General features: G+C 61.1%; 1 protein-coding gene across 12 annotated transcripts in view; it reads right to left on the minus strand.

Annotated features, from left to right (window-relative positions):
• Window positions 1-642: 642 nt before the first annotated feature.
• The window catches only part of Mad1l1 (mitotic arrest deficient 1 like 1), a 267,255-nt gene continuing 241,139 nt past the window's right edge, over window positions 643-26,758 (minus strand). For all 12 annotated transcript variants that reach the window (XM_074075385.1, XM_074075384.1, XM_074075388.1 and 9 more), the window contains one exon: window positions 643-1,000. In XM_074075385.1, the coding sequence (XP_073931486.1) occupies window positions 842-1,000 (159 nt within the window). In that variant the 3' untranslated portion in view covers window positions 643-841. The remainder of the gene's footprint in view (window positions 1,001-26,758) is intronic.

The raw sequence follows: 26,758 nt of genomic DNA on the forward strand, positions 1-26,758 counted from the left end.
TCCCCGGGGTGGCGGGGCAGGGCTGGGCTCTGTGGGGTCACAGCCCCGGGTCCCCGGTGCTGTCTGCCAGGTGTGGCCCTCGCTCCTTTGTCCCTGCTAGCTGGGTCTTCTGGGAAGTCACCCCTCGCCCTAGACCCTGTGCTCCTGAATGACCCCGCTGCCCAGGACCCATGCTAAAGGGACATCCCGGAGCCATGGGGACGGTGTGACCCAGCCCGAGGCCACAGTGGGAATGTCACCAGTGCCCAGGATGGAGGGGTGGGCAGGGTGAGGACAGGTGGGGCCTCGGACACGCTAGGTTCCGGCTGCCCTGCCCGGCTAGTGAAAAGGCCCAGAGAGGGTCAGCCGCCTGTCCGAGGTCACACAGCAGTTGTAGCAGAGCCGTGCTCTTGTCTACGCTGACCCCGTCCACCTTGCCACAGCCAGGCCTGCCTGGGGCCTCTCGTGCCACCCAGGTTCTGAGGGACACAAGGCAGGCAGTGTCCCTTGAGTGCTGTGCACTCCAGTCCACCCCCCCATCTCTGCTGGACTTGAGCACAGCCATCCCAGGGTCCAGGGGAAGGTGGCAGGGCCTGGGTCGGGTGTGGGCATCACGGCAGGGAGCTGACGGCGTGGGCGGTGGACACAGAGCCAGGCAGAAAGCGCTGGACAGGAAATTTTATTTCATAGGGTGACGACCTCAGACTCCTGTCCACAGTGCCACCCCCCCACCCACTGCCCCAGGACAGGTGGGGACAGCTGGGTGGCCATGCCTCGGGGCAGGGCGGGGAGGCAGCTCCCAGAGCAGGACGAAGGGGGAGACGGGGACGGATGGAGGAGCACAGCGAGGCGGTGGCCGTGGCTAGGCTGTGGTCTGGCGGCTGAAGAGCTCGAGCGTCAGGGAGCTGAGGAAGGCCGGGATGCTGTCCTGCTGCAGCAGGTGCAGCTCGATGAGCTCGGGCACCGAGCGTGAGAACTCCGTCTCCAGCAGCTGCATCTTGGAGCCCGAGGGGCCTGTGGCCTGCGCGGAAAAGACAGGAGGGCGGTCAGCAATGGCCAGCTGGAGGTCCGTGCCCTCCCTCCCACGTGCCCCCGGCGACAGGGAAGGACGGCCCCGCTGCTGTCCTGGACAGCTCCCCTGGGCATGTGCAGCCTGGGCCAGAGGGGGCAAGACACGGCCTCTGGAGCTGGGAGACCGAGATCCGCCACCTCTTGGTCACTTCTCCCCGTCCTCTGCCTGGGCTGGAAGGGGCTGTTGTGCCCAGAAAGCTGTGGGAGCCCAGGAGCCCATCCCAGCCCAGAATGGAAGAAGCACCGGCCCCGTGGGGGCCACCTGGCTGTCCCTCCTGGCTGTGGCTGGCCCCTGCCTCTTCCTGCTGGGGCCTGAGTGCCCACTCCTCCCAGGGCACAACCTGGACATCGTCTGGGCTGCCGGGCTCCGTGGGCTTCAGTGAGCAGGGCCTCTCAGCCTCGTTTCCCACTCTGGGCAGCCAGGGTGCTGCGCACCAGCCGCCCGTGGATGGAGGGGGACAGTCTGGGGCTGGGAAGTGGGGGGCAGGCAGCCCAGGGTGATCCACAGAGGTTTGGCTCTGGCTGGGGACTTTGGGGCCCACACTGACCCCTTCTGTTGCTTCCTCCCTAAATGTCTCACACCTGGGGAGGGCGTGGCGGGTCTGTCCTCCTGTGCCCAGGAAGCTGCCAGGACCGCAGCTCATCAGGGTCCCTTTGGGAACGAGTGGGGGAGCTGGGTGGCGTGGACAGAGGCCTGAGGGGGCCCAAGGTGCAGGGCAGCAGTGCCCACCGCCCTCCATCTCCACCCGCCATCTCTGCCCAGAAGCCTCACCTGCCTCTGCCCAGGCCTCACTGGCCCAGGCTGAGTAAAGGCCACCTGCAAAGACCACTGCACAGTGGCCAGGTGGGAACAGAAATGCACCCGAGCTTTCTCCAGAACCACGGTCTGACCGAGGACGACTCAGCAGAGCCGTCGCTCACAGACACACACGGCCCCACTGAGAGCTGGTGAGCCACGGGAGATGCAGCAGTGACCCAGAAGGTGCAAAGAACAGGGGAATGTCACGCAAACAGTTGAGAACGGTGTCACCGAGAATCGTGGCACAGTGCAGTAGGCCACGCCTGTAATCCCAGCTAGGCAGGAAGCAGAGACCACCAGGGCTGCACTTCAAGGCCAGCCTGGGCCTCGAGACCCCATCTCAATAACAAGTGTAGCGCCACCGCCTGTCATCCCAGCTGTGTGGCAGGAAGATCACCGTCAGGCTAGGCCTGGGGGACAACGCCAGACCCTACCTGAGAAATACCTAAAAGCAAAAAAGGGCTCAAGCGGTCGGGCGCCTGCCCAGGGGACGGGGTCTCCTCGCGGGGTCAGCTCAAACTGTGAATGTGCCGGTGACCACGGTGACTGGCTGCCCCCCACCACAGAAGGGGGGACTCGGGGAGCCCCGGCCGTGGCTGTCCCTGGAGACCCCAGTGCTCCGTGCGTGGCTCTGGTGCACAGGCGGCTCCCCAGCTGCCGCCATCGGCTCGTCACCCGCGCTCTCCCGTTTTCTCACTCGCCGCCCCGGCCGCAGGGTCAGCAGAAACCATTCCAAACCCGGAGAAAATCCTCATTTCTGCCTTGAGCTCGGGACACGGGTCGTTCTCCCCGAAATGTCAGAGGGGGCCACAAGGGTCCCCCAAGACTCCAGGGGCTCCCGGGTGCCCAGCCGGCCTTCCAGGTCCCGGGTTCTCAGGTCCAGTTTCCTGACCCGGCCCTCAGCACTGTGGACAGAGGCTTGTCACACACGGGCAGGGGCCAGGAGACCCCGGAAAGTCCACTGTGACCCATGGGCCATGGCTCCCCGTGTGGGCGGCATGGGCCTGGCCCGTCCTCCCAGGCACCCTGGGGACAGAGGGCATCGTGCCCAGGGAGGGCAGGAGTGGCCGGTGCGCCCCTCTTCTCAGCCCCCCAAAGGTGGCTCTGCGAAGTGCCAGCCCCTGCCCTGGGCCCTCCACTGCCTCCTCTCCTGACTCAGTTTCCCCGGCGTGCCGTCCCCCTTGGCAAGGCAGCAGCCAGGGCTTATCAGAGCAAGCAGATTGTGCTACGTCCTGCCGATCAATCAACGTTCAGCCTCGGCTGTGTTCAAATGCCACCCGGTCCCCAGGTGCCTTGTAAATCACCATAATTAGGCTGCTCGCTGAAAATTAGAGCACGATTTTTAAAAAGCAAATTGCCCAGTAAGACACGGTGGCCGTGGCTGGAAACGGTTATGGCCGCGGCATAGCCGACTCCGGCTTCCTCTCCCCTCGGAGCTCGGGAGGAACGAGCGGCCTTGTGGCTGGCGGGCGCCCGGGGGACACAAACACAACCCAGGCTTAATGAAGCCCCTTGCTGCCTGGTGGCCACTGTGCTCGGCCAGAGCCACCTGGCCGTGGGCCTCCGCCTCGCACCTGTGACAGCAGAGCCGGGTCTGTGGCCGAGGCCTGAGGCCTGAGGCTGGGCCTGGGAGGCGGAGGCCCGGCTGTCACAGCACAGGGTGTGCTGTGCAACTCGATGACAGGAGTTGGTGACAAGCTCTGTGCAGTCACCTGTCACGGGGCCTGTCCAGTGCCAGGGTCACCTGCCGAGGGCACTCACTGGAAAGTTCCGTAAATGGAGACGCTTGGGGGAGATTAAACCCAGCGCATGGAGCCAAACCTGATCCCCGCAAGGGTGAAACGCCGGGCACAGGTCCTACACGACACCGGGGCCTTTCAACACGGGCTGTGAGTGACGGGGCTCTGTGGTCAGGGAAGCAAGGCGTCCCCCACTGTTTTGAAGACGTGGATGGCATCGGGGCTGAGGCAGAGAAACCTCAGTGGAGAGGGGACAGCAGTCAGGAGAGAAAATGGCAGCAAAGCCCCCAGAGGGAGGGAGTGACAGCTCGGCTCTGAACACGCCAGGGGAGGACAGACAGACCGGGGAGTGAGACGCACGGACAGGCAGATGAGTGAGAGACAGTCGTGGGCGTCTAGGGGAGGGACCTGGGGTCACCGCCCATCTCGGGATCAGGCCCCACCCCAGACGCGGGGAAAGAACGACAGCGGCAAGAGCGGACAGGACACGAGAGGACTGCGGAAACCCAGGGCGGCTCCACCCCAACACCACCCGCCCGCAAGGGACGACTGTAGAGATGGCACAAAACGGCAGCCCCGCCACCACAGGGGAACGCAAACCTTCCGCTCACAAACCCACAATGCACGAGCCTCGAACACCGCAAGCCACCAAACTCAGCCGGGACAGCGGAAGGTCTGGGTAGCCCTGTGGCCACTAAAGACCTTGTGATTAAAAACCCGTTTGAAAGGACGTCCCCGTCCCGATCGTCTCACCGTAGAACCCTGCCAACCATCTAAGAGTCAATCTACGATGACTTCCAGAAAACGAGAGAGGCCGCTCGGCACTGACCAGCGTCTCCAGGGACTCAGATGTGACAGTCCTCCTCAGGCACTGGAAACCGTGTCCAGCGCTGGACAAAAAGGATGCCACGCCTGGGACGGTGGCTTTTATTTGTGGCGCGCTAGGCCAGTGAGATCCAAGAAGTCAGGACGCCGAGATGATCCCGGAAAGACCCAGGAGACCCGGCGAGCAAGGAACCGGGCAGCTTCGCCGGCCTGACGCAAAGCCGCGAATGACCCACGGCTGACGCCAGGTTCCACGGAAGAGGCTGGCTGTGACCTTGCGGGGTCGGGGGTCAGGGGTCAAGGGTGCTGCCTTGCTCCTGTGCTCAGCCCGGGATGGAGGCCCAAGGTGAAAAACGAAGCCTGGAGACTGGGAAGGAGAAAACCCTACAGAGTCCAGCTCTAGGACCGTGCAGCGAGGCGGCAGGAAACAAGCTCGACACGAAACCCAACCCCATCCCCACAGAGCGGCCGGACGGAGGTCACAAAATGCCAGGAGAGGAGTGAAGAGCGCATTTCAGCAGGAGCACGACAGCCGTAATTCCTACGCCATCTCAGGAAGAAACCCGCAGACGCAGACAGGCCTAGGGGACCCTGGTGTCGGGCTCCTCTAGGACACGGGGACAGTAACGCCCACCGAGTCAGGCAACTGGCTTTGGAAAGCATGCTGAGCTGTAGCCCAGGGGACCAGGGGACAGGAATAAAATGCACCCGGGTGGACGGCACCACCTGCCCGCCAAGGCTTTGCTTAAACTCTTTCAAACAAGCCTCACGCTGGCCGGGCTCCGTGTCCAGCTCCACGTCGTACGAGACGCAGAGATCAAGGTTGACCGAGTGACCTGCATGGGAGTTTCATGGAGTCAGGGTGTCCAGCCCCAGAACCAGCGGCCATGGGCGACAGACACAGCCTGCACTCGGAGCCAGAGTCGAGGCTCTGGCGGCGGTGACACGCTGGTGTGCCTTTGTCACCCGAGCGGTTGAAGCAAGGGCCACCGCTTCCAAAGTGCCGAGGGAGGCGCAGTGATGGCCGTCACTGTGTGAAAACCCTCAGGCGTTGCTTCAGCAGCTCTGGGAGGGGACGGCAGAGCGGTGGCGGTCCCTCCGGGCAGATTTACAAACCCAAGTGCAATTCAGGGCTGGCGGCGTGGCTCGAGCCGTCAAGCACCCGCCTAGAAAGCCAGGAAGTCTTCGGGATTAGGACAAGGCAAAGAAATCTCAGATTTGAACAAAAAGCACCATCCAAAAAGACAAGTGAAAATGGAAGCCCCGGTTCTGGCCCCCTTCAGAAACTGGCACCATTAAAGACCCGAGCAGACGACAGGCTGGGCTCCCGACGGGGAGGGCACACTTCGCGCACACCCCATGGGACAAGTCCCTTGAGAATCAACCTGGGCCTGGCGCAGGGCGGCTCCCTGCGTGGCGGCCGTTAGCAGAGCTGGGCCGTGACCTGCGTCCGTGCTCTCGTTTAGCGTGGGGTCCCTGACAGCCCACCTGCTCGCAGGATGGAGCCTCACTGGCCTGGCCTTTGGTCTGTCCTCACAACAGGCCTCCCAGAGCCAGGCCTGTCCCGTCAGGAGGCCGCTGTCCTCACTGGCCCCACACCTGCTCACTGTCCCCAGTGACATTCCTGCACCAGCTCCCAGGCCTGGACCAGAAGCCGCAGCTGTGGCCAGGGAAGGCAGGTTGGCCGTGGCTGGGTCCAAGGTGGCATGGGAATTTCCTCGCTCAGCCGTGCAGGCCCCATGCACACACCTAACTGGACAGTGACCCAGGTGTCCCTCTCCCCCTGAGCCCAGTCACTCCTGAGTTCCACAGCGTGTGGCTGCGTGCAGGAGGGAGCGGTGGGGAGTGACGGTACCTGGCCCAGGGAGGAAGGGACAGAGGACTGCCAGGTCCAGAGAGGAGGGGCTGCCCAGGCCTGCCCCAGACATTCTCTGCCCACAGCCACCTCTGGGCGCCACCTGTGCGCGTGATGGCCTTCCCGTCCTCACTTCCCACCCAGCCCACTGTGTGTGCCATCGGGGAAGCTGCCCAACACCTGGGGCTCAGAGGCCATCAGACCGAGGTGCCGATCGTGGCCTCCCAGAACCTGCAGGTCCCTGGCACGCTGACCAACCTGAGTCCTGCCTGCAAGACTGGCCAGGGAGTTTGTAGAGGCACTGGGCTGAAGGCAAGGCCGAAGGTGCGGTGACACCCACAGCCGAGGGAGCCCATGCCAAGTCTAACCCCACCCACGGGGGACGGCGGCCCCCAGGCCTGGGCCTGCCAGATGACCACCACCGCGAAGTGAGCCGGACCACGTCCCATTTGCAGGGGCTGGGTCTTCTGTCCCAAGTGGCCACGCTGGTGCCAGGCATGGCTCTCATTCCCATCTCCCTCACTGTCCTTGGTCACCAGGCCCCGGGAGGCCTGGACACAGGCCATGGGGTTGAGCAGAGGGACGTGGCACTAGCCAGGTCAGGACACCCGGGACAGAGCAGGGAAAGCCTGGTTCAAACTCCCAAAGAGCAGCAGCAGAAAGACGGCGCGTCCAGCGCGGGGAATGGCTCGGCCAGCGCCTCGGATCTGAGCCCAGGCAGGCGTCCAGACGCAGCCTGTGCTAATTATACCCGCACTTGGGGAGTCCACTGTCCCGGCTAGGGGTGACCTTTTCCTCCAGAGTCACAGGCGGGGAGGGCAAGGACGCCCTGCAGACCCAGATGAGGCTCAAACCACCAATTACCACTATTACGCCTTCTATTCAGGGTGCTCCGCTGTCCTCGTGGGCATTTTAGCCACGCACAGCTGCTCCTGCAGCCACGGCAGCGCAGGGGGGCAGGGGGGCAGGAGGGCAGAGCCTGGTGGTAATTCCTGGCAAGTCTTGCCCATTGGAATGGACACAGGGCCACGGGGACCATGGGTGTGCTAGAGGCGGGTGGGAGCAGGACAGGAGTGGAGGGAGAGCCGGGGGTCAGCAGGCCCTCTCCCCTGGAATTGCAGAAGTGCCACAGAAGAGACGGATGGCTGGCCTCCCCCATCCCAGACTCGGGGGTTTGGGAGACCTGGGCACGAGCCATTTCGCCACCTCAATTCTAACTGGGGAGATGACAGACCCTCCCAGCGACCCCGCTCAGGGGGACATGAGCAGGAGGAAAGGCCAGGAGGCCACTCACCACCTGTCTCCCACCTGGCCAGGACGCAGGAGTTGCCAAGCTCAGCGCAATGGCCTCGCCTGGCACGAGCTGCGGTGGAGCGGAAGGGAAGGTCTGGGTGCAGACCCTGCCTGAGCCTCTTGTTTGCTGTGTGGCCCTGGGCACACTGCCTTCCCTCTCTGAGCTGGACTTTCCTCTGTGTGAAACGGAGACAGACGCTCGCTGTCCTCCTGCAGGGGACACAGCCTGCTTCCCACGCTGGCAGGCTCCGGCCTAGGTGGGGACACGGGGACGGACTTCCTCAGCATCTCAAACAGCTGAACATGAAACACCAGGTACAAAACACTGTTCTAGTCCCTGGACCTGAGGGGACCAGGGCAAAACCCAGTGGCCTCCCTATGTTGAGGGGACAGGGCTGGGCCTAGGTGACCTAGGTGGCCAGAGGCTGCAGGGCAGTGTGAGGAAGGGAGAAGACAGAGGACCACGAAGAGTGTCCATACGCGTGTCAGAGAAGAGGCCAGTGCTCAAAAACAGATAGCTATTGGAGACCAGGAAAACCCCAAAAGGACTAGAAGGGAAAACCCCACAAAACGAGCACTTGGAGCTCAACAGAACCAAAGCCCACCAGCCACACCAGGAGCCTGGCACTCCTGGGCCCTTCTGTCCTCAGGAACAGGGTGACGTGGGCCCTAAGTCCTACTCAGGCACCGTCTCCCGGGCCCTAAACCAAGACAGGAAGGACCAAACCGCTGCCAAGTGGCTTCACGGTGTCCCTGAGCCAGGGTCGAGGACACTTTCAGGAGGGCGGGAACACCCACACCAGCGAGGAGAGGCCACCGTGCCTTCAGCCATGGGTGGTCAGGAAGGGTCAGGAAGGCACGGCTCACGGGAAGAGTCGATGGCCGCAGTGGACACCAGGTCTAGCAGAAGTCAAGGTATGTAAAAGAGCCGGGGTGGCCTGACGACCCCTGTGAGGCAGCGCAGAGGTGGACTGAGGGCAGAAAGAGACAGACACCGCCAGAGAAGCCATCTGACAGGGGACAGAAAAGGGGCATTGGTGGACGGCAGGGTCACATCATGGCTGAACACACGTACCTGCGGTCCCAGGAAGAGAGGCCAGAGACGGAGGCAGTGGCTGAAGTGGCTCTCAAGGATCCACCGCCGGGGTCATGGCCTGTGTCACTCCCCGCCCTTCAGCGTGACCCACTTCTGAGGTCACGTGACACACGCTGTGACTTTGGCTCACTCTCCCTCTGGTTCTTGGCGCTCTGGTGATGCCGGTGGCCACCGTGGGCCCCAGCCACTGGGGAACCGAGGCCATCGGTCCCGTGACCCATGAGTAAGGAATCCTGGCAATGTCACGTGAGAGGGACTCAAGGTGAGCGCGGCAGTGTGAAACCCGAGCGGAGGCTCTGAGTTTTGGTGTCATCTGTTTTCAGTGACGTGACTGATGCAGACGAGCATGGGGGAAAAAAAAGAAAAACCCAAAGAAAATAATGGCTCCAAAATTTTGAAACGTGAGGGAGCCTAAACCAAAATACCCGATGGTCACTGAACCCCCAGAAAGGAAGCGAAGGAAACGGTATCAAGACACGTGTGGTCACACCGTCAACACCAGGAGTAAGGACGGGGTCTCAGCGAAGCCGGGAGGACAGGGAGGGCCGGCAGCAAGCCTCTCGCCGAGAACAATGGAAGTGGGGAGGCGGTGGGACGGGACTCGCCAGCAGGCTGGTGCTACAGGAAGCGTTGAAGGAAGCCCTTCGGACAGACGGAAAACGAAGATGGACATTCAGGATGGCGTGAAAGTACCGAGGAAGCTGGAAGCAGTGGCTCATGCCTATAATCCCAGCTACTGGGGAGGCTGAGGTGACGGCCCCAGGCCAGCCTGGGATACAAAGTTCACGAGATGCCATCTCAACACACAACTGGGCATGGTGGCCTGTGTCCGTCATCTCGAATGATGGCGGGAAGACATGGATTGTGGTCCTGGGCAAAAAGCGAGATCCCGTCTCCAAAATAACTAGACCAGAAAAAAAGGGGTTGGGGGGGCTGGAGGTGTGGCTCAAGTGGAAAAGCACCTGTCTAGCAAGTGCAAAGCTCTGAGTTCAAATCCCGGTACTGCTGAAACAAAAGCAGAACAAAGGACACCTTTGCTCCTTTGGGGACGTCACCAGTCGTTCTTAGACAGCGCTGGCATAGCTGCAGAATACAAGGTCAGCACACAAGGGAGTTGTCTTTACGCAGAAGAGAAGACTCAAAAGTAAAAAGCGATGTCTTTTATATCAGAAGACGAAATATTTAGGGTGAGTGACAAAAAGACTAGAGACACCTGCACGGACACAAGAGGACACTGCTCAGAGAAGCACTTGGCGTTGGCAGGCTCGTCGTGAAGACACGGGTTCTGTCTAAGAATGACCCACGGAGGTGGTGCGGCCCCCGAGATCCTGTAGAACGAAAGGCTGAGTGGACAGGGTGTCCAGAAGCTCAAGGAGTTCAGCGTCTCAAACCCCTAAGAGTGCCAAGCTGAGGGTGACACCACCCCGCCCGATGGCAGTGACGAAGCCCGTGTGGCACTGCACAGACGGGTCGATGGACGCCAGCAGCCAGCGCAGACACACATGAAAGGAGCAGGAACAGACTCTGGCCAAGGTGCAAAGGCCATTTGGTGAGGAGAGGACGGCCATCTGAGCCAGTGACTCTGGCACAGCCGGGTGTCCTGACGCTGAAGGACAGGCCTTTGGGCTCGTCGTGGACAAGGTGCAACAATCAGCTCAGAATGGACCGCAGACTCGGGAGTGAAAACAACACTAAAACTCACGCAAGAAAATCTTAGCTGTGACGCAGAGGCGCTCCCAGGAGGAGCAAGGACCGATGACTCGGAGACAATGAAAGGTAAGGCGGAGCCAGGAGGAAACGCCACACTGTGTCATCCCCTAGGGGACCGGGGCCAGGATGCACAGAGAACCTCAAAGCAATGACACAGAAAGTCACAGCCCAGTGAAACCGCGAGCCAAAGACGCGAGTCAGCGCGTCCCCAACAGACAAGTCACACACTCGGCATCACCAGCCATCGGGCCACCACGGCTCCTCTTGCGATGGCTGCCGTGGGGGTGACCGGTTGCGCCAGCTCCTGGTGAGAGCGTGACCCATGGGACCGTGCGAACAGGTCAGCAGTACCCATGTGTGACGCGGCACCTCCACCGCCAGGGACGTTCTCAGCCAGGAGACAGGAGTGGCGTCTGATGCAGACTTGCGTTACTGTGGCAATGACCGGGGGTCCAGCAGCGGGTGGACAGATGAGCAGACTGCGGCGTATCCGTGCCACGGACCACGGCTCGGCCCCCGAAAGGACAGCACGGGTGGATCTCAAACTGGCTGTGCTGGGCGGAAGTCACAGCGATAAAAGCCTGGCAAGGGTAAGCGCACCTACCCTGCCAGGGTGGCCGGGTCAGCACCGGCGTCTTCACCAACCTGCCAACGCCAAGTGCTTCTCTGAGCAGTGTCCTCTTGTCTCCGTGCAGGTGTCTCTCGTCTTTTTGTCACTCACCCTAAGTATTTCGTTTTCTGATATAAAAGACACCGCTTTTTAATTTTTCTCTTGCTTCTGCATAAAGACAACTCCCTTGTGTATTGACCTTGTATTTTGCAGCCACGCCAAGCTCCTGTGTGGTTCCAGGAGCTTCTGAGTGGACCTAATTGGGTTTCTGGCATTGGAAAATCTTTCCAAACTGGACACTTTTAGTTTCTTTCTCTTTTTTGGTGGTACTGGGATTTGAACTCAGGGCCTTGCACTTGCTAGGCAGGTGCTTTTACCACTTGGGCCACTGCCTAGCCCATTTTTTTCTCCTTACTTTGTAACATGTAGAATTTCTCCACGTTCACATTCCAGCATTTTTGTGTGTGTGACTTCTACTCAGCGTGGGTGCTTCTGTCCCCCCACGGGAGCCCCACTCACCCTTTGTCACCACACGGCCATTTAGAGATGGGCGGTGAAGGGACCACACACATTTTGAGACAAGTGTGGTCTCCATTCACGGCTGGCTCAGTCCATGGAGGGTCATACCAGGTCATGAGTGGCCAGTGGCCCTCCAGCCTCACCTCCCCACTCTGTGACAGGGACCTTGGGGACAGACCCCACAGGGGGCCTGGGTGCTGAATGCCCGTCACTGCCTCAGCTGCCTCCCTCTGCCCACATTGCAGGACGCTGAGTGTGAGGCTACAGTCAGTCCAAACCCCGCCGAGGGGACAGTCCAGAAGGCACGAGCAGCCACAAAGGCCAGGTGAGGGCGGAGGGACACTGATGGCCAGGCAGCGACTGCCTGCAAGACACACAAGTGTCTGGTGGGAGACATGGCCACAGCTGTCCAGCCAGCCTGAGGACAGCCACGCTGGGGCGCCCGGGGACCTGAACGACAGTCTGGCTGCCCGTCTGCTGTTGAAGCTGCCAGAGTGCGCCGGCACCACCACCTCCAAAAGGCACATTTTGCTGGTTCTGGGTTAAAAATATCCCGTGACTGACGTGACTCTCAGAGGGGAGTCTCGGCAGACTCGGGGGCTCGCTCGCTTCACTCCTCACCGCTGGCAAGGGCTGTGTCTGGCGCAGGAGCAGCCTCGATGGGCTGCGCCGTGCGTCTCCAAAGACAGGAGTTACTCATGGCAGGACCCGGTTCTTCTGCCCCAGTTCAGACTCATCTGGAAGGAAGCCTCCACCACGACCGCCGGGGCCGATGGCGGAATCATCAGCTACTGTCCCTTGGCCTGGCCCAACAACCACGAGCATGGCACGGTCCCAAATCCACCTCTTTCCAGAGCCATCCAGGTCACCTGCTCTGATGACCGCTTGCTTGTTGTCCGGGTCAAGCGAGGCGAATTGGGTGCTGGGGTTAGAGCTGTGCTGCCCTGGGGAGAGGCCGGGAGGGCCCTGAGGGCCTCGAGTTCAAAGGTGACCCCACTACTGGCTACCAGAAGCATGGCTCCCTCACCTCAAGTGCATGCGAAGTCAAGCCAGATGGAGAGGCCAGCTGAAGTGACCACCTGAGAGCCGAGGTCAGTACCTGGCTGTGACACCGGTTGCACTGGCCTGTTATGGGCTGTGGGCCTCAGCATCCCCACCTGTGACCTGGGGGGGTCACTCATCAGTCCTCGTAGTGGGCCCTCCTGAGAGTGCCATCTTTCTAGTCAGGACTCCCGCCAGGCCTGGTGCTGCAGGTGTCCCCTGGCTGGGGACGCCCTGCAGCCCCCTGGCCGCCCTCTGTGCCGTGGACTGCCCGTCCCCCAGCATCCTCTGTAAACTGCCTTGTTTTTCATCTTTGGCAGGGCTGAGAATTTGGTCTCGAAAGGACCTTGCTTCCTTCTTTTTAATTTGTACTTGGTAATATCACCAAGCTGTGAGCTTATGGCTTTCTAGATCTTCTGTTTCTGACACTAATTACTCACAAAGGCTTTTAAGCTGCATTTCAACTTTGCAACTGCCCTGCTGTTAATTAAGCAACAGAGGAAGTGGAAGCAGATTCTGTTTCACGCGTGGTTCTTCCCACCTGGGCTCCCGGCTTCCGCCCGGCTGCAGCCCCGCGGTGCAAACCCAGAAGCTCTGGGGCTCCAGCCCTGATGGCCGAGGCAGAGACCGTGGCCAGGCCTGCAGCTCCGCCTGGCTCTACTCTGCATGCAGCCGACTCCAGACGGTGGGCAGGACAGCACTGGGGCCGGCCACCCAGCCCACCCCTCCTGGAGCCACTGGGAAGGTGTGCATGTCCTCTGCACAGGACAGACTGCTGGGCCTCTCCCCGAGCACCGCCTCCACTGGGCGTCTGGACCACTCCCCACCGCCCGGCTCCCTGAAGCGCAGTGCAGACCCGGGACGCTGCTGGCCTGTGTCAAAGGCCATGTGCACACACGTGGTTCCTTGTCCACGTCTCCCTCGCTGTGACTCAGTATACACGCTGACTCAGGGCTTCCCCCTTGGGTGGGGCGGTGAGTCTGAGAGGCCGGGGTCAGACAGACAGTTGAACAACGAGGCTGAGGCCTGGCTCCAGCCTGGCCTTCTGGCAAAGTCTGCATGGGGGTGACTGGCGTGTAGAGCCCTTGGGGAACCTCCCGGGGGCAAGGGCTGGACGAGGAAAACCTGGTCACTTTTACTGTGACCACTCCTGCATCTCTGGTGACACAACTTGGAGCTCTTCACCCTGAGAATCTGGACGCCTTGGTTGTCTGTGCTCCCCATAGCTACCTGGCTCTGCTGTGAGCCTTGCAGGGTGGCACCTTTCTGTCGCTTCTCCACCTTCCTGGCCCACAGGTTCTTAGCTGACAAATCAACTATCCAGAGTGCCTCTCTCCTTCCTGCTAAAGACTTGCCACCAGGGACTCCCACAGCCCAGCCCACGGCCACCATGAAGGGATCAGGTGGGGCCCGAGACCACCCGGTTACCAGTGGCTCCACGTGCCTCTGTGGCGCTGAGTGGGCAGGTAATCAGCAGGCCACCTCAGCCTGCGAGTGAGGACTTCCTTGATGCAGCTGGTTGGTCACAGTTTACTGCAAGGCTATTTTGAGATGTAATTAAAACATCGTGTCGCCACAGCGCACGGCTCCTACTGGGAGTTTTTTCTTCTTAATATGAAGGAGTCAAAAACAAAGGCTGGGAGGAGACCTGACTCCAGGCTCACTTCTGAAATGGCAGGCTTTGTCCGGGCCCGGTCTTCCCGGAGAGAGCCAAGGAGGTGGTGTCAGGGAGGGGCCCCGGACCCATCTCGGGACAGGCTGAGTCACTTCCCACCCACAGGGCACGGCCTTGTGACACTGAAATGCACGCTGGCTCCTGCTGACCTCAGCAGAGCTAAAACCTCTCATCAGCCTGAATTTCTGCCAGTTTCTACCACGGCTCATCTGCGGCCAAGGGCAGAGGGGCCACATGGGAAAGCTGGTTTTCTGGGAGGGGGCTGAGCACATAGCTGGTGGGAACGGGCACAGGGAGTGCGGCTGGCAAAGCCGGCTGCTGGAGTGCAATGTCAGCTGCTTCTTGGCCACTGTCACTGAGCCTTCCACGGGGCTGACCCCACTCACTCAAGTCACATCCTGTCGTGAGCTGTGAGACTCGCCGAGGCCAGGCCAGGGCTGTCAGAGCTCCTGGGGACCCAGTGAGCATACACCCCATCTTTCCCTGTGATCTCCAGCTGGTACAGAGCGTGGTGGCTTTGTGACCTGTCAGGTAAGTGCTTCTGCTGCACAGGACCAGGAGACCCATGAAGAGGTCAGAAGGACCTGGGGGGGGGGCAGGCCATCAGGACAGACTCTGCCCTGCCCAGGGGGCTTCCACAGAGCCTCAGGGGCATTGCCTGCAGTGGAGCCTGCAGGAATGGGGCTGCTGCCCACTCCCAGGGCCCCGCTGTGGCCAACATGCCTGCCTGGTGGTCACTTACCCCCTGACCGCATGCTGGATCAGGGCTGAGGCTCTGCTGTTCCCAGCCCCCTCCAGCCTTTCTGACGCCGAGGCGCTGGGCCTGGCGCTCCAAAGCGAGCTCTGCTCTCCTCACTCCAGCCGTGCACAGAATGCTAACAGGAACAAGTGAGGCTCTGACCTTGGCCGGCTCCATGGCCCTTGCGCCTGCCTCGGCTGGCTCGGAACCAAACACGTGCAGCCTGGTTCATGGGAAGGAATGAGCTGTTTGGAAGATGGATGGGCTCCTGGCCGTCTCTGGCTCTCCATCCTCAAGTTCTTGGCCATTCAAGAGCCAGGAAGTGACCTGGGCAGGTGACACACTCACACTCCACAAGACGTTCCTGTGTCAGGCCCCGCAGCTGTGCCAGCTACTCAGCCTGGCTCTCGGCAAGGCCTCTGGGAGCGAACAGGGCGGTGCCCACCATCACGGAGATGTCACAGTGTCCCTGCAGGAGTGATAGTGCTTGGGTGGCTTTGAGTTGTGCCTGAGGCCCTAAGGCGCCCAGAATCGAGGGAGGTGGGCCTGCTGCATCCCCTGTCCAGACCTGAGGGCACCTGCACCCCAAGAACCCCCCACAGCCAGGCTGATTGCTGTGCCCAACAGCAAAGCCCCCCGAGGTCTGCGGTGCTGGCCTTTGCTGGTGACACCCGTGACTCTCCCAACCACCCCCACTTCTGCAAAGACACGCAGCGTGCAGCTGTGTGTGCTGGGAGGGCTGTGGGGGCATCAGGAGGCCACAAACCACCGCCGGGATGAGCGATGGCAAAGCCACCGTGGGGGTGAGGCTGCGCCCCAGGCTCCTCCAAAGGACCCGACAGGCATCCTCCAGAACAGAAGTGCTGTAGGGACCAAAAGCTGCTGTGGAACGGAGGGCAATAGGGACCCAGGTGTCCGGCCATGAACGCGGAGTGGGACCAGGAAGCTGCAGCCTGGCTTGGGTGGGGGGTGTGTGGCAGAACCAGGGACTGTCCCCCAGCAAGGAACCGGCCAAAGGGAAGGGCGGCTGTGCTGTGCTGGGGCTCCAGGAAGACGTGCCTCGTGTGCACCTAGCCACGGGATTTTCTTCATCCTGCAACGGGAGCTTCCCCGTCCTGCGGTCGTGCTACCTTTTCAAAGACCACGTTCATTTGAAAAAACAATGCCCAAGTGTGTCCTGCAGTTGATTTGCTCCTTGGCCCCAAGAACAGAATAACAACCCCCCCAGTCACATCGGCGGGTGCCTCCCTGCGTCTGACGTTCCTGACTTGGGGAGCTGAAGACCATGCATCTTTTCCAGCTTGAGTTTGTCCTTTTCCATTCAGCAAATAAATAAACCCGCTGACCGCACCAGTGCCCTGTGTTCCTCACAGGCTCCAGACCTGTCCCCAGGACGCAAAGACAGTCCCCATGTCCAGCTGTGGTGTCCACTCCAAGCCAGGACAGCGGCTGAGCTCTACCCCACCCAGTCAGTGATGTGTCTTCTGCTGCCAGAACTCAGCGGTGTCACCAGGATCCAGTTCCACTGGTGCTGACTGGTCAAGGCCGACAGCACCACCAGCAGCCTCAGGGTCTCGGGGTGGGACCATGGCTGTCACCCCGTCTGCGTATTTCGTCTTGGATGGAGAACTAGTGAACGATCTGAAGCAGGGCTCTAAAGCCAGAAGGATTAACACAGAAATGTCCACTGTGGACACTGGAAGAGCTCGTCCCTGTATCCATTGTCCCAGCTGAGGCCTGAGCCCCGTGTTCTGGCCTACAGAGGGCAGGACGGAGATGGGACAGTGTGGCTGTCACGCCGCTGACCACTCTCTTGCCCTGACGCAGGCCTCGCCCTGGACAGCAGGAGGGGAAGGACTGAGTTTCAGGTGTTGCCTGTCTAGGGAAAGGACTTACTTCTGGGCCACCAGGGACAAGCCTAAGCCTTGGAGGTGACCTTGGTTCCCACAGCATCCTGGGGACCCCATGTCCCCACAGTGGGAGCCGGTCATCCACGGGACTGCCTGCTGGGGGTAGGCGAGCAGGGAAACACGGTCCCATGTGTTGACACTGGCCAGGCCTCAACAGGACAGCCAGCCGGTCACGATTTCTGCTAATAAAAAAATACTTATTCTTTACAAAATGTCACTCCAGAAAAACAGAGACAAAGACGACGGCCACTCAGCGCCCACTCCGAGTCAGCGGCGGTCCTCGTCCCCTCCAGCATCTGTGCGAGTGTAAGCGTGCACACGCTAGCCGTGTCACACGTCCCCACACCATGCGGACGCATCCCACTCATCTCTGGGCAGACCTCGCCCTGTTCTCAACCAGCCAATGCCACCAGGCCACGTGACCCTGAGGTGCCACCGTCTATACACGTCCCGTCTTTGAGCGTCCGCGGGTGTGACTGGCTCCACGTGTGCACATGGCTCCGTGTGACAGAAGCAGCTAATTTCATGCAATGTTGTGTCTGGCTTTTTTCCCCTTGGCAGTGCTGACAGCACAGCTCTGGGTAACATTGCTCACAGCACCCCTCATTAGCCACGGCACCGTGCGGGGGAGGACGAGCCACGCTGCTCGCCCCCCACCCCGGCCCCCACGCTCTGCGGAGAGGGTGGCAGTGGGGTGGACGCTGGGACCTGGCCAGGACCCGTGTGTGCGGCCCAGGCTGACCTTGAGTGGCCCCCACTTCTGCCTGCGCTGATGAGGAGCTTGGGCCTGAAGGACGGGGAGGACATGAACAGAGAGGTGGACCAGCCCCAAGGGTGCCCGCGGTGGTGAGGGTGGGTGGCCCTGGCAGGGCAGTGCCAGCCTGACACCCTGGGCCCCTCGTTCCCTGGATGCCAACGCTTGGCTGTGGGGCACAGAGGCGGCTGTAAGAAAGTTTATTTAATAAAACAGAAGCCCACGCGGGAGCTGCCGCCATCCAAGACAAATGAGGAAGGCCGGACAGGCGGCCACCGCTCCCCTAAGGACAAAGCAGCCCTGTTTGATTACAAAAATATTGGTTAATTTTCTAGTGGAGCGCGTGACCTTAAGGGGAATCTAATTTCCGGAACGACTCCACCAGGCGTTTTTCTCTCTCGACTCTCGTTTGCTGGCATACAGAAGCCGGGCAGTCTGCTTCAGACTCCTTCTTGGGACAGCAGCCGCACTAGGCAGGGATCTGCTGGTCACAACAGAAAGTCCTGTTTCACAACCGGTCACAGTGGCTCATCCCTATAAACCTGGTTACTGGAGAGATGGAGATTGGGAGGATCCTGGCCAGGCTACACAGAAAGTTAGTGAGACCCCATCTCAGACCATGGGCAGGTGTGGTGATACACGCCTGTTGTTCCAGTTACACGGGAGGCATAGGTAAGAGGACTGTGGTCGAGGCCAGCCCTGGTAAAAGTGTGAGACCCTATCTGAAAAATAACCAAAGCAAAAAAGGGCTGGTGGAGCGGCTCAAGCGGTAGAGCGCTTTCAGGAACCAGTCCCCTTGCTCTGTCCCCAGAGTCACAGCTGACCCAGGCCAGGATACAGGAAAACTCAGCAGGGGTCACTGCATACCTGTGAGGTGACCACGCTGGGCTCAAGCAGGGGGGCGTCCTTGCCTGACGTGGACAGGGTGCCTGTGCTCAGAGGTGAAGCATCAGGTGCCTGGACTCTGTCCATGGGCACCCGGCACCCACCTCCTGGCTGCCTGACGCTGGCAGGGGCGGCCATGACTGCCGGGTAGCCCCTTCTCTGAACGGCCCCAACTCCAGACACTGGCCAGGGAGGGTGCATGTGGCCGGCTTGTCACTGCCAGCCTGTGTCAGAGCCATCGCCTCCCCGAGCTGCTAAGGTGAACACAGAAGAAGCTCCCTGGGCCGGGAAAGGTGACCGTGACTGTGGCCTGGGCCTCGGCGTCCTTGCCACTGGCCACAGCGGCAGTGACAGTGAAGACCGACACTTGTGTGCCACCTACCAGGCTCCGTGCCGAGCTTCACAGGCGCCCAGGACACGGGGCAGAGGGAGCGCGAGGCAGCACAGCCCAAACCGCCACAGAGCTGGGGGCCGGGGGCCGAGGGAAACGAGTGCCCTGCCCAGGTTCTGGCCCCTCGGGCGCACAGGAGGCGGAGTCCTCCAGGAAAACCCTGGCCGCAGGCCCAGGCTCTTGCAGGTACCACCACCCTGGCCCAGAAAAAGGGCCCCTGAGCTGCTCTCTCAGAGACCCACGAACAGCCACCTTCCCATGAGGAGTGCCCAGGGGCCAGAGCCGGGCTGTGGACACCACCGTGTCCCCTGGACGGAGCGGGCCCAGACCAGGGCCTGGCCCCTGCCACCATCAGGCAAACAGAACTGAGAGGGGGGCCAGGAAGCTCCAGGAGCTGCAGTTGCGCCTCAGGACCACCTCATTGGCCCTGGGGGTCCATTCCGAGTCCCCCGAAGCTGAGCTCTGGCCACTTCCCAGGCTCTGGACGGAGGCATGGGGGGGCAGAGCCGGCCCCCACCCTGGCCCAGAGCTGCTATCTGAGAGGTTCAGGTGACATTATGTGATTTAAAAGTTAATTAAAATGAGTGGTGTAGCGCGTAACAGCCTCAGGTGTTTATTTCCGAGGAGCGTTTGGAAGGAAACGGAGGGAAATCTAATAAAAGGCCGCGAGGGATCGTGTCAGGAAGCAATCACGGCGCTAAATCACCCGGAGGTGGTGGCGGCTCTGCCCCTGCCCTGTGCCCACTGAGCTGATGCCCCCAAGGCCCAGGCCGCCCTTGGCAAGACGCGCAGGAGGCAAGGACAGGAGTGGGGCCTGAGGATGGCGCAGGCCGAGCCCACTGGGGAGGGTGTCCTGGAGCCGCTCTCCCTCCCTCCCTCCACACACCCACTTGACGTGCAGAGAACCAGCCATGAGCTGGACTACACCACAAGGAAGGTCCTGTGGTATGTGGAGAGGGACAGTCAGCCACCAACCCAGGACGCTGGAGCAAGGGCACAGAAATGGCCCCAGAGGAAGGAGCCCCTGGGCTGAGCCCCAGGGACGTGGGGTGGGGGCCGGCCGCCTCCAGATGGCCGCCTGTCTAAGTGAACTGACGGGCGTTCACCGCGGTGGCGAGAAGGCTCTGCAGCCCCTGCCTCCCCACTGCCTCGAGGACCACATGGCCGCAGCAGCGGACAGGAGGAAGTAGCTGGATGTTTCTATGTCCAAGTTCTTCCCTGGCACAGACCTCTGCCATGCCCGTGAGCCACGACTGTGCCCTGACCAAACAGAAAGGCCCAGGCTGTGCTCCTGTCCGCAGCTGCCCCAGTCACCAAGCCGTGGGTGTCCCACAGGGAGGCCCTGCTGCTCCAGGCCGGCTGGGAGCCACGGCTCCTCCTCCTCCCCACCTTCCGTCCACCCAGGCCCAGCGACGGGGCGGCTGGGACTCACCTGGGAGCCTCCACCTGTGACTTGGTCCTAGCAGCTGACAACAGGGGCCGCCTGGCAGGACTCAGCTCAGCCCCATTATCAGAGCCCCCCGGCAGCTCTGCCAGGAGCTGGCACAAAGTCTGTCTTTTGGCCATTTATCTGGTTAATAAATGGACTTTCCGGCCGGCAGCGCTCCTTGCCCCGACTCATGATTATCACTGCTCACTGTGAAGTGTAATCACTAACTCCATCACTGCGCCAGGCCACCCCAGTCACCAGCGGGCCACCCAACAGAGGGGCCAGAGCACACTCTCGGATGCCCACCATGGCCACGGCCAGCCTGTGGTGGCTTGACACTAAGGGGGCTCTCTCTGTCCTGTTGGCTGCTGCACCAAGACACCGCATCATGACAGAACGTCTCACAGCTGTGGGGCTGGAAGTCTGGGACCATGGCGCAGGCAGATGGGTATCTGGTGAGGCCTGCTTCCTCCCACAGGGCCCTCCTCCTCCTGACCTCACATGTGGAGGGCTGGGCAGCAATCTGGCGCTGTCATAAGGGCACCAACTCACTCGTGAGGGCTCCAGTCCATGACCGCGTCACCTCCCAGAACCTAGTGAGGGGGGACGTAAACTCCAGTCTGCAGCATCCGGCCCTGGGTCCCCCACAATCCAAAAACGTCCATTCCATCCCAACAGCCCAGGTCTAGCTCCTTCCAGAGTTAGCTCACGAGGCAGGCCCAGAGTTCCGTCAACACTGACCAGAGACGGGGACACTCAAGGTATAGGCGAGGCCCCCTCGGGCGTGAGGCCAGATGAGTTTAAGTGCAGAGGAGGGGTAGGCATGGGATGACAGCCCCCTGGGGGGTCCCCCACGTGAGCCTTCTCGGCAGGCAGGGGGAGGTGAGCCTGATCCGGGGCCCCCGCCTCTCGCACACAGGCCACCATGTTCTGTAGCTCAGGCCTCCAGGTGAAGGTGTGTCAGGTCCCACTTCTGGCCCCAGGCTGGTCCCTGGGTTCCCCGAGACCCCCACCTTCAGCTGGGTCCAGCGTGGCCATCAGCAGGACTGTGCTCTGGACTTGGCTCACGGGGAGCTTGAGGAAGAACCGGCTCCCCCAAGCCTCCCTCTGGTGGCCCCTGTCCCCACATCAGACAGACGGGACACAGAGCACAGAGGACACAGCCCCTTCCCGCAGGGCCCACCCTGCACACAGAGCAGCACCCCCCCCACCCCCCGCCGTCGGTCGGCTAATTTGTTAATTATTGAGCAGATAATTCATCACCTCGGTCTGCTTGCTGTCTGTTTATCGCCACCGTCTGCGTCCCCTGAGCTCCGTGTGAGCAGAGATAAGCGTCACTAAATGAACAGGAGTGGGGAGGGATGAGGCTCGGGTGGCCCCCGCCCAAGTCCCTGCAGCTTCCAGCCCTCGCTCACTCGCTCACTCTCGGGAGGAGGAAGGCTCAGGCCTCGCTCGAGTCCCTTCTGGCCTGGTGTACGAGGTGGTCCCGGAATATTCCAGGGCTGCCTGGTGTCAGAACTGGCGGCTGGAAGAACGAGAGCCCCTCGTAGGTTTCCTTCACGTGGAAGGTGGGCAGGAGTGTGGGACCCCTGCCTCCTCCTGGGGCACGCAGGCCTTCAGAGCGAGCAGACGCCTGACGACCTGCGTGTTCTGGTTCCTTCTGGTCAACCACAGGTGCCCGGCTATCTCCAGAGCCCGCCAGTCACATCGCTTGGCACCCTCCCCGGCCACCGCGCTCTCCAGGGAATATTCCAGGGGCTCATCTGGGTTGGAGGAGGAGGAGGAGGGGAGAGGCAGGAGCCAGACCCGCACGGGGCTGGGATTCCCCTTGTGGCACCGAGGTGGTAGCTGTGAGGACCTGCACCCCGCTCCTTCTGGAGCTGTGTCACCCACAGTCCTGAGTGGATATGTGGCTGCCAGTCTCACAGGGGGTAATGTTCAAACATCCCAGGCACCTGGCTAAGCGTCCACCCTCACAACCACCTCCTGACAGCGGGCACCACACCAGTGCCCTTGTGAGGCCTCAGGCATGCTCCCTTGCTGGCCTGTGACCACGACGCAGGCTGAGATGGGAGCCCCACGCAGCGAGGTTCTGCACGGACGGGAGGAACCTCCCAGCCTCCTCCTGTGTCTCTGCCTCAGTGGGGACTGGACAGATACACAGCTAGGCCCGAGCCATGGTCAGGCCGCCTGGGAAAGAGGAGGGGCAGGGAGTGACCAGAGAGAAAGCAGGGGCACTGGGTGACAGCAAGGACCCAGGGCAGGCCAGGCCCCAGTGAGTTTCCTTCTCCTGGGGGGGTCTTGACTTCACAGCCAGCCCCGGGACCCTGTGCCTGGGGGCCAGGAACACTCTCTGGCCAGGCTCTAGGTTCCACCTTGGAGCCCTGTGAGGCCGGTGCCCAGGCCTGGCACTCTCAGGGATGACAGAGCCACACAGAGGCATCACCCTCCCCAGGCCCACTGGAGCTGGCTGTCCTCCCTGCGTACGTTAATTATGACAGAGCAAACAACAGTTTTGAAAAATGCATGTTTCCGTGTGATTGCGTTTTTTAATTGGTTGGTTTAACACTTGAGACTTGATTTAATTTCCAGTGGCTTTGCCTCAGCACGGTCAGGCTGCGAGCGGGGAACTCACTCCAGAGCGCCACTGATGATGGCACACAGAGGCCCCAGAGCACGCGCACGGTCCCCTGGGTGCCACAGGTGCCTTGTACAGCCTGGGGAGGGGGCAGGATCTGACCCCACGGGGCCCTCTCCACGTTCCAGGCTGCACTGGGTGGAGGCAGCTGCACCCCAAGACCCCTGGGGTCCTGACGAGGGACGCTGGCCCATAGGGACAAGGAGCTGGCCTTTTTACTTTGGCTTGGGCGTGACCTGGCTAGCGCACCCCAGAGTTCTCCTTTTCGGGAAGTCTCTCCTGCATGCGGGGTGAGGTATGAGGTACCAGAGGCTCAGAGGTGGCCCAGGCACCTATGAGGGGATAAAGGCCCCCAACCCTCTTTGGGCCTCATCTCTGGGCACAGGACAGCAGAGGGGGATGGCAAGACATGACACCTGCAGTGTGTGACACCCACCACCGTGACTGCACCTCTGTGGGGTGTGCGTGTCCCCAGCTCCAACTGGCCCAGGTCTGCCTCAAGCTACTGGCTTTCTCAGGTCCACTGCCAGGGCCGGCTGACCCTCCGCACTGCGGCTGTGAAGGTGGGGTCCTGCTCTCAGGGGCTCCCTTGGGGATGCGCCCAGGCTCAGGCCGCAGATATGCCAGCCACCTCCACCCTGTCCCTTCCTCCCGGTTACATCTCATTCTGCACGGCCCCCAGGGGAGGAGGGAGCACAGACAAGCAGCCACATTTCAGGTGACCGTTTAAAGGACTTTAGAAAGTCTGGTTGTCTTTAAGTGGCATGGGCTGCCCCTACAAGGCAGCGAATGTCTGCCTGGAGTCTATGACAAGAGGCCATGGGGCCCTTCCAGGTGGGGGACATTTGGTGACCTCAGCATCCTGTGGGGCTCCTTCGGCCCTAAGGCTCAAAGATCTGATGTTCTTGGGGGATCTGGAAGCGCCCATCTTGGGGACTTGGGCAGCAACTCCAGCCTTCTCCAAGTGAGGGAGAAGCCAGGCGAGACCCCAGGGCATCAGCTGGAGGCCTCCTTCCCGCACGCTCGGCACAGAGCGCTCCCTTGACCTGACACCTGTCCTTGCCGCTCAACACCTCCCTCTCCCCAGTTAAGCTGCTGGAAAACAAAGATGGCCAGCTCTGCCTAAAGGGGTGGCCAGAGCGGCCCAGACAGTGGTCACAGGGAACATGGACCGTCCTTCACAGCGGGGGCCCGGGAAGTAACACGTGTAGTCTGCTGAATGTCCCCATGAGGTCAGTGGGGCGCTCAGATGCTCTGTGGGCTGCAGGAAGGACCCTGGGAGCACCCCAAGGCCCAGGGTATCGGGGCACAGGGTCCAGAGGAAACGCAAGCTCCTCTGGTCTGCAAATGTGGCCACTCTCCCCTGGGCCCAAGGTCCTTGCAGTCACCAGAGGCAAACCAGAGGCAAACCACTGAAGCACAGGAAAACGCGCTCACGCCCGTGGCTCGGGGAGCCGCCCAGCGCAGGACTGAGATCCCTCAACATCGGGCAGACGATCGCAGAGCAACAGACCGTGGCTTCCAGTGGTGACACAGCCGCCAGGAAGGGGCAGCGTGGACCGGATGGTGCATTCGTTCCGTGGACAGTGAACCCACGGGTGTGGGTGCCGTGGCCATCTGCACTGTGTGTGTGACAGGCCTGTGTGTGACGGGCACGTGTGTGATGTGTGTGTGTGACGGGCACGTGTGTGACGTGTGTGTGACGGGCACGTGTGTGACGTGTGTGCGTGACGGGCACGTGCGTGATGTGTGTGTGACGGGCACATGTGTGACATGTGTATGACGGGCGCGTGACGTGTGTGACGGGCACGTGTGTGACATGTATGACGGGCGTGTGTGTGACGTGTGTGACAGGTGTGTGACGTGTGTGTGACAGGTGTGTGTGTGACGTGTGTGTGACAGGTGTGTGTGTGACGGGCCTGTGTGTGACATGTGTGTGACAGGCCTGTGTGTGACGGGCACGTGTGTGACGTGTGTGTGACGGGCACGTGTGTGACGTGTGTGCGTGACGGGCACGTGCGTGGTGTGTGACGGGCACATGTGTGACATGTGTATGACGGGCGCATGTGACGTGTGTGACAGGCACGTGTGTGACATGTATGACGGGCGTGTGTGTGTGACGTGTGTGTGTGACAGGTGTGATGGGCGCATGTGTGACGTGTGTGTGATGGGCATGTGTGACGTGTGACGGGCACGTGTGTGACGTGTGTGTGACAGGCGTGTGTGTGACGTGCGCGTGTGACGTGTGTGATGGGTGCGTGTGTGATGGGCGTGTGTGACAGGCCTGTGTGTGACGGGCACGTGTGTGACGGGCACGTGTGACGTGTATGACGGGCGTGTGTGACATGTGTGACAGGCGTGTGTGACGTGTGTGACAAGCATATGTGTGACGTGTGTGTGTGACAGGCGTGTGTGAGACAGGCATATGTGTGACGTGTGTGACAGGCGTGTGTGTGACGTGTGTGTGACAGGCATAAGTGTGACGTGTGTGTGACAGGCGTGTGTGTGACGTGTGTATGATGGGTGCGTGTGTGATGGGCGTGTGTGACAGGCCTGTGTGTGACGAGCACGTGTGTGACGGGCACTGTGACGTGTGTGACAGGCGTGTGTGTGACGGGCACGTGTGTGACGTGTGTGTGTGACAGGCACATGTGTGACGTGTGTATGATGGGTGCATGTGTGACGGGCACATGTGTGACGTGTATGACGGGCGCTGTGTGACGTGTGTGTGTGACAGGCGTGTGTGTGACGGGCGTGTGACAGGTCTGTGTTGGCACAGGCACAGAGCCATCTTTCAGAGTGTTTAGGAAATGTAGCAACGGCTGTCTGTGGAACCTAGGGATTTTCAAAGTACACAACTCTGCATTTTTTAATATGTGAAAACTTGCAGTGTTCCAGAAATTTAATTAAAATACAACAAAGATGTAAATTGCTCCTGAGCAGAGCAGTGACTGCAGCCCCCATGAATTAATTGCCCGCGGTGACTTGGTGGCAATGTCCCAGGCCAGGGCCCTGCTATGTGTCTGCTCAGGAACCTGAGGCCAGCAACCTGATGCCCGGGCATGGCAGGCCCTTCCCTCACGGTACCTGCTTGACCGCTGGACATCTGTGGTGGCCGGGGACCTGCTGGTGGCATGTCACCAAGGGGAGAGGGGCTCTGATAGGAGGAGGAAGAGGAGCCGACAGCTTTGGAGATGGCTTTCTCCTTGTGTGGGGGGTCCTGACGTCCACCCAGGACGGCTAGGAATCACACGGCCACTTAACCTTCTCCAACATGTCCCCAGAGCATGGCTGGGAGCTCTGGTCAACAGTGGACATGGCCCGATCTCAGCCCTCAAGAAGTCTGCAGCCTAGGGAGAGGCTGAGGCAGGGCCTCCCGGAAAAGGCGGCCATGCTGAGAACCGAGTGGGGAGGTCAGCCAGGCACAGAGAGAAATGGTGTCTAGGCAGAGGCTGGACGCCTGCCGACGCCAGGAGGAACTGACCATGAGGGGTGAGTGCCCACACCCGGCCTGGCGTGCACCACAGCTGAACCCCACCCCGAACCAGTTCCAGTCGCCGGGCCATCTGGAAGCTCCTGGAACTTTCTGGAATGCCCTCCCCAGCTCTTCACAATGGCTTCTCCCTGGTTCTGCTTCAGTGCACCCCGTATGGGGACCTTCCATGCCCGGTGCCGTTTGTCACCATCAGTTCGACAGGACCTCCAGGGCAGCCATCTTGGCTTCTGTGTGCTGATCGTGGGACCCTGAGTTGTGAGCAAGTCTCAGGACGGGGGATCGTGAGGGATGAACGACCATCGCT

Source organism: Castor canadensis, chromosome 6 (genome assembly GCF_047511655.1).
Source record: "Castor canadensis chromosome 6, mCasCan1.hap1v2, whole genome shotgun sequence".
Classification (NCBI taxonomy): Eukaryota; Metazoa; Chordata; class Mammalia; order Rodentia; family Castoridae; genus Castor; species Castor canadensis.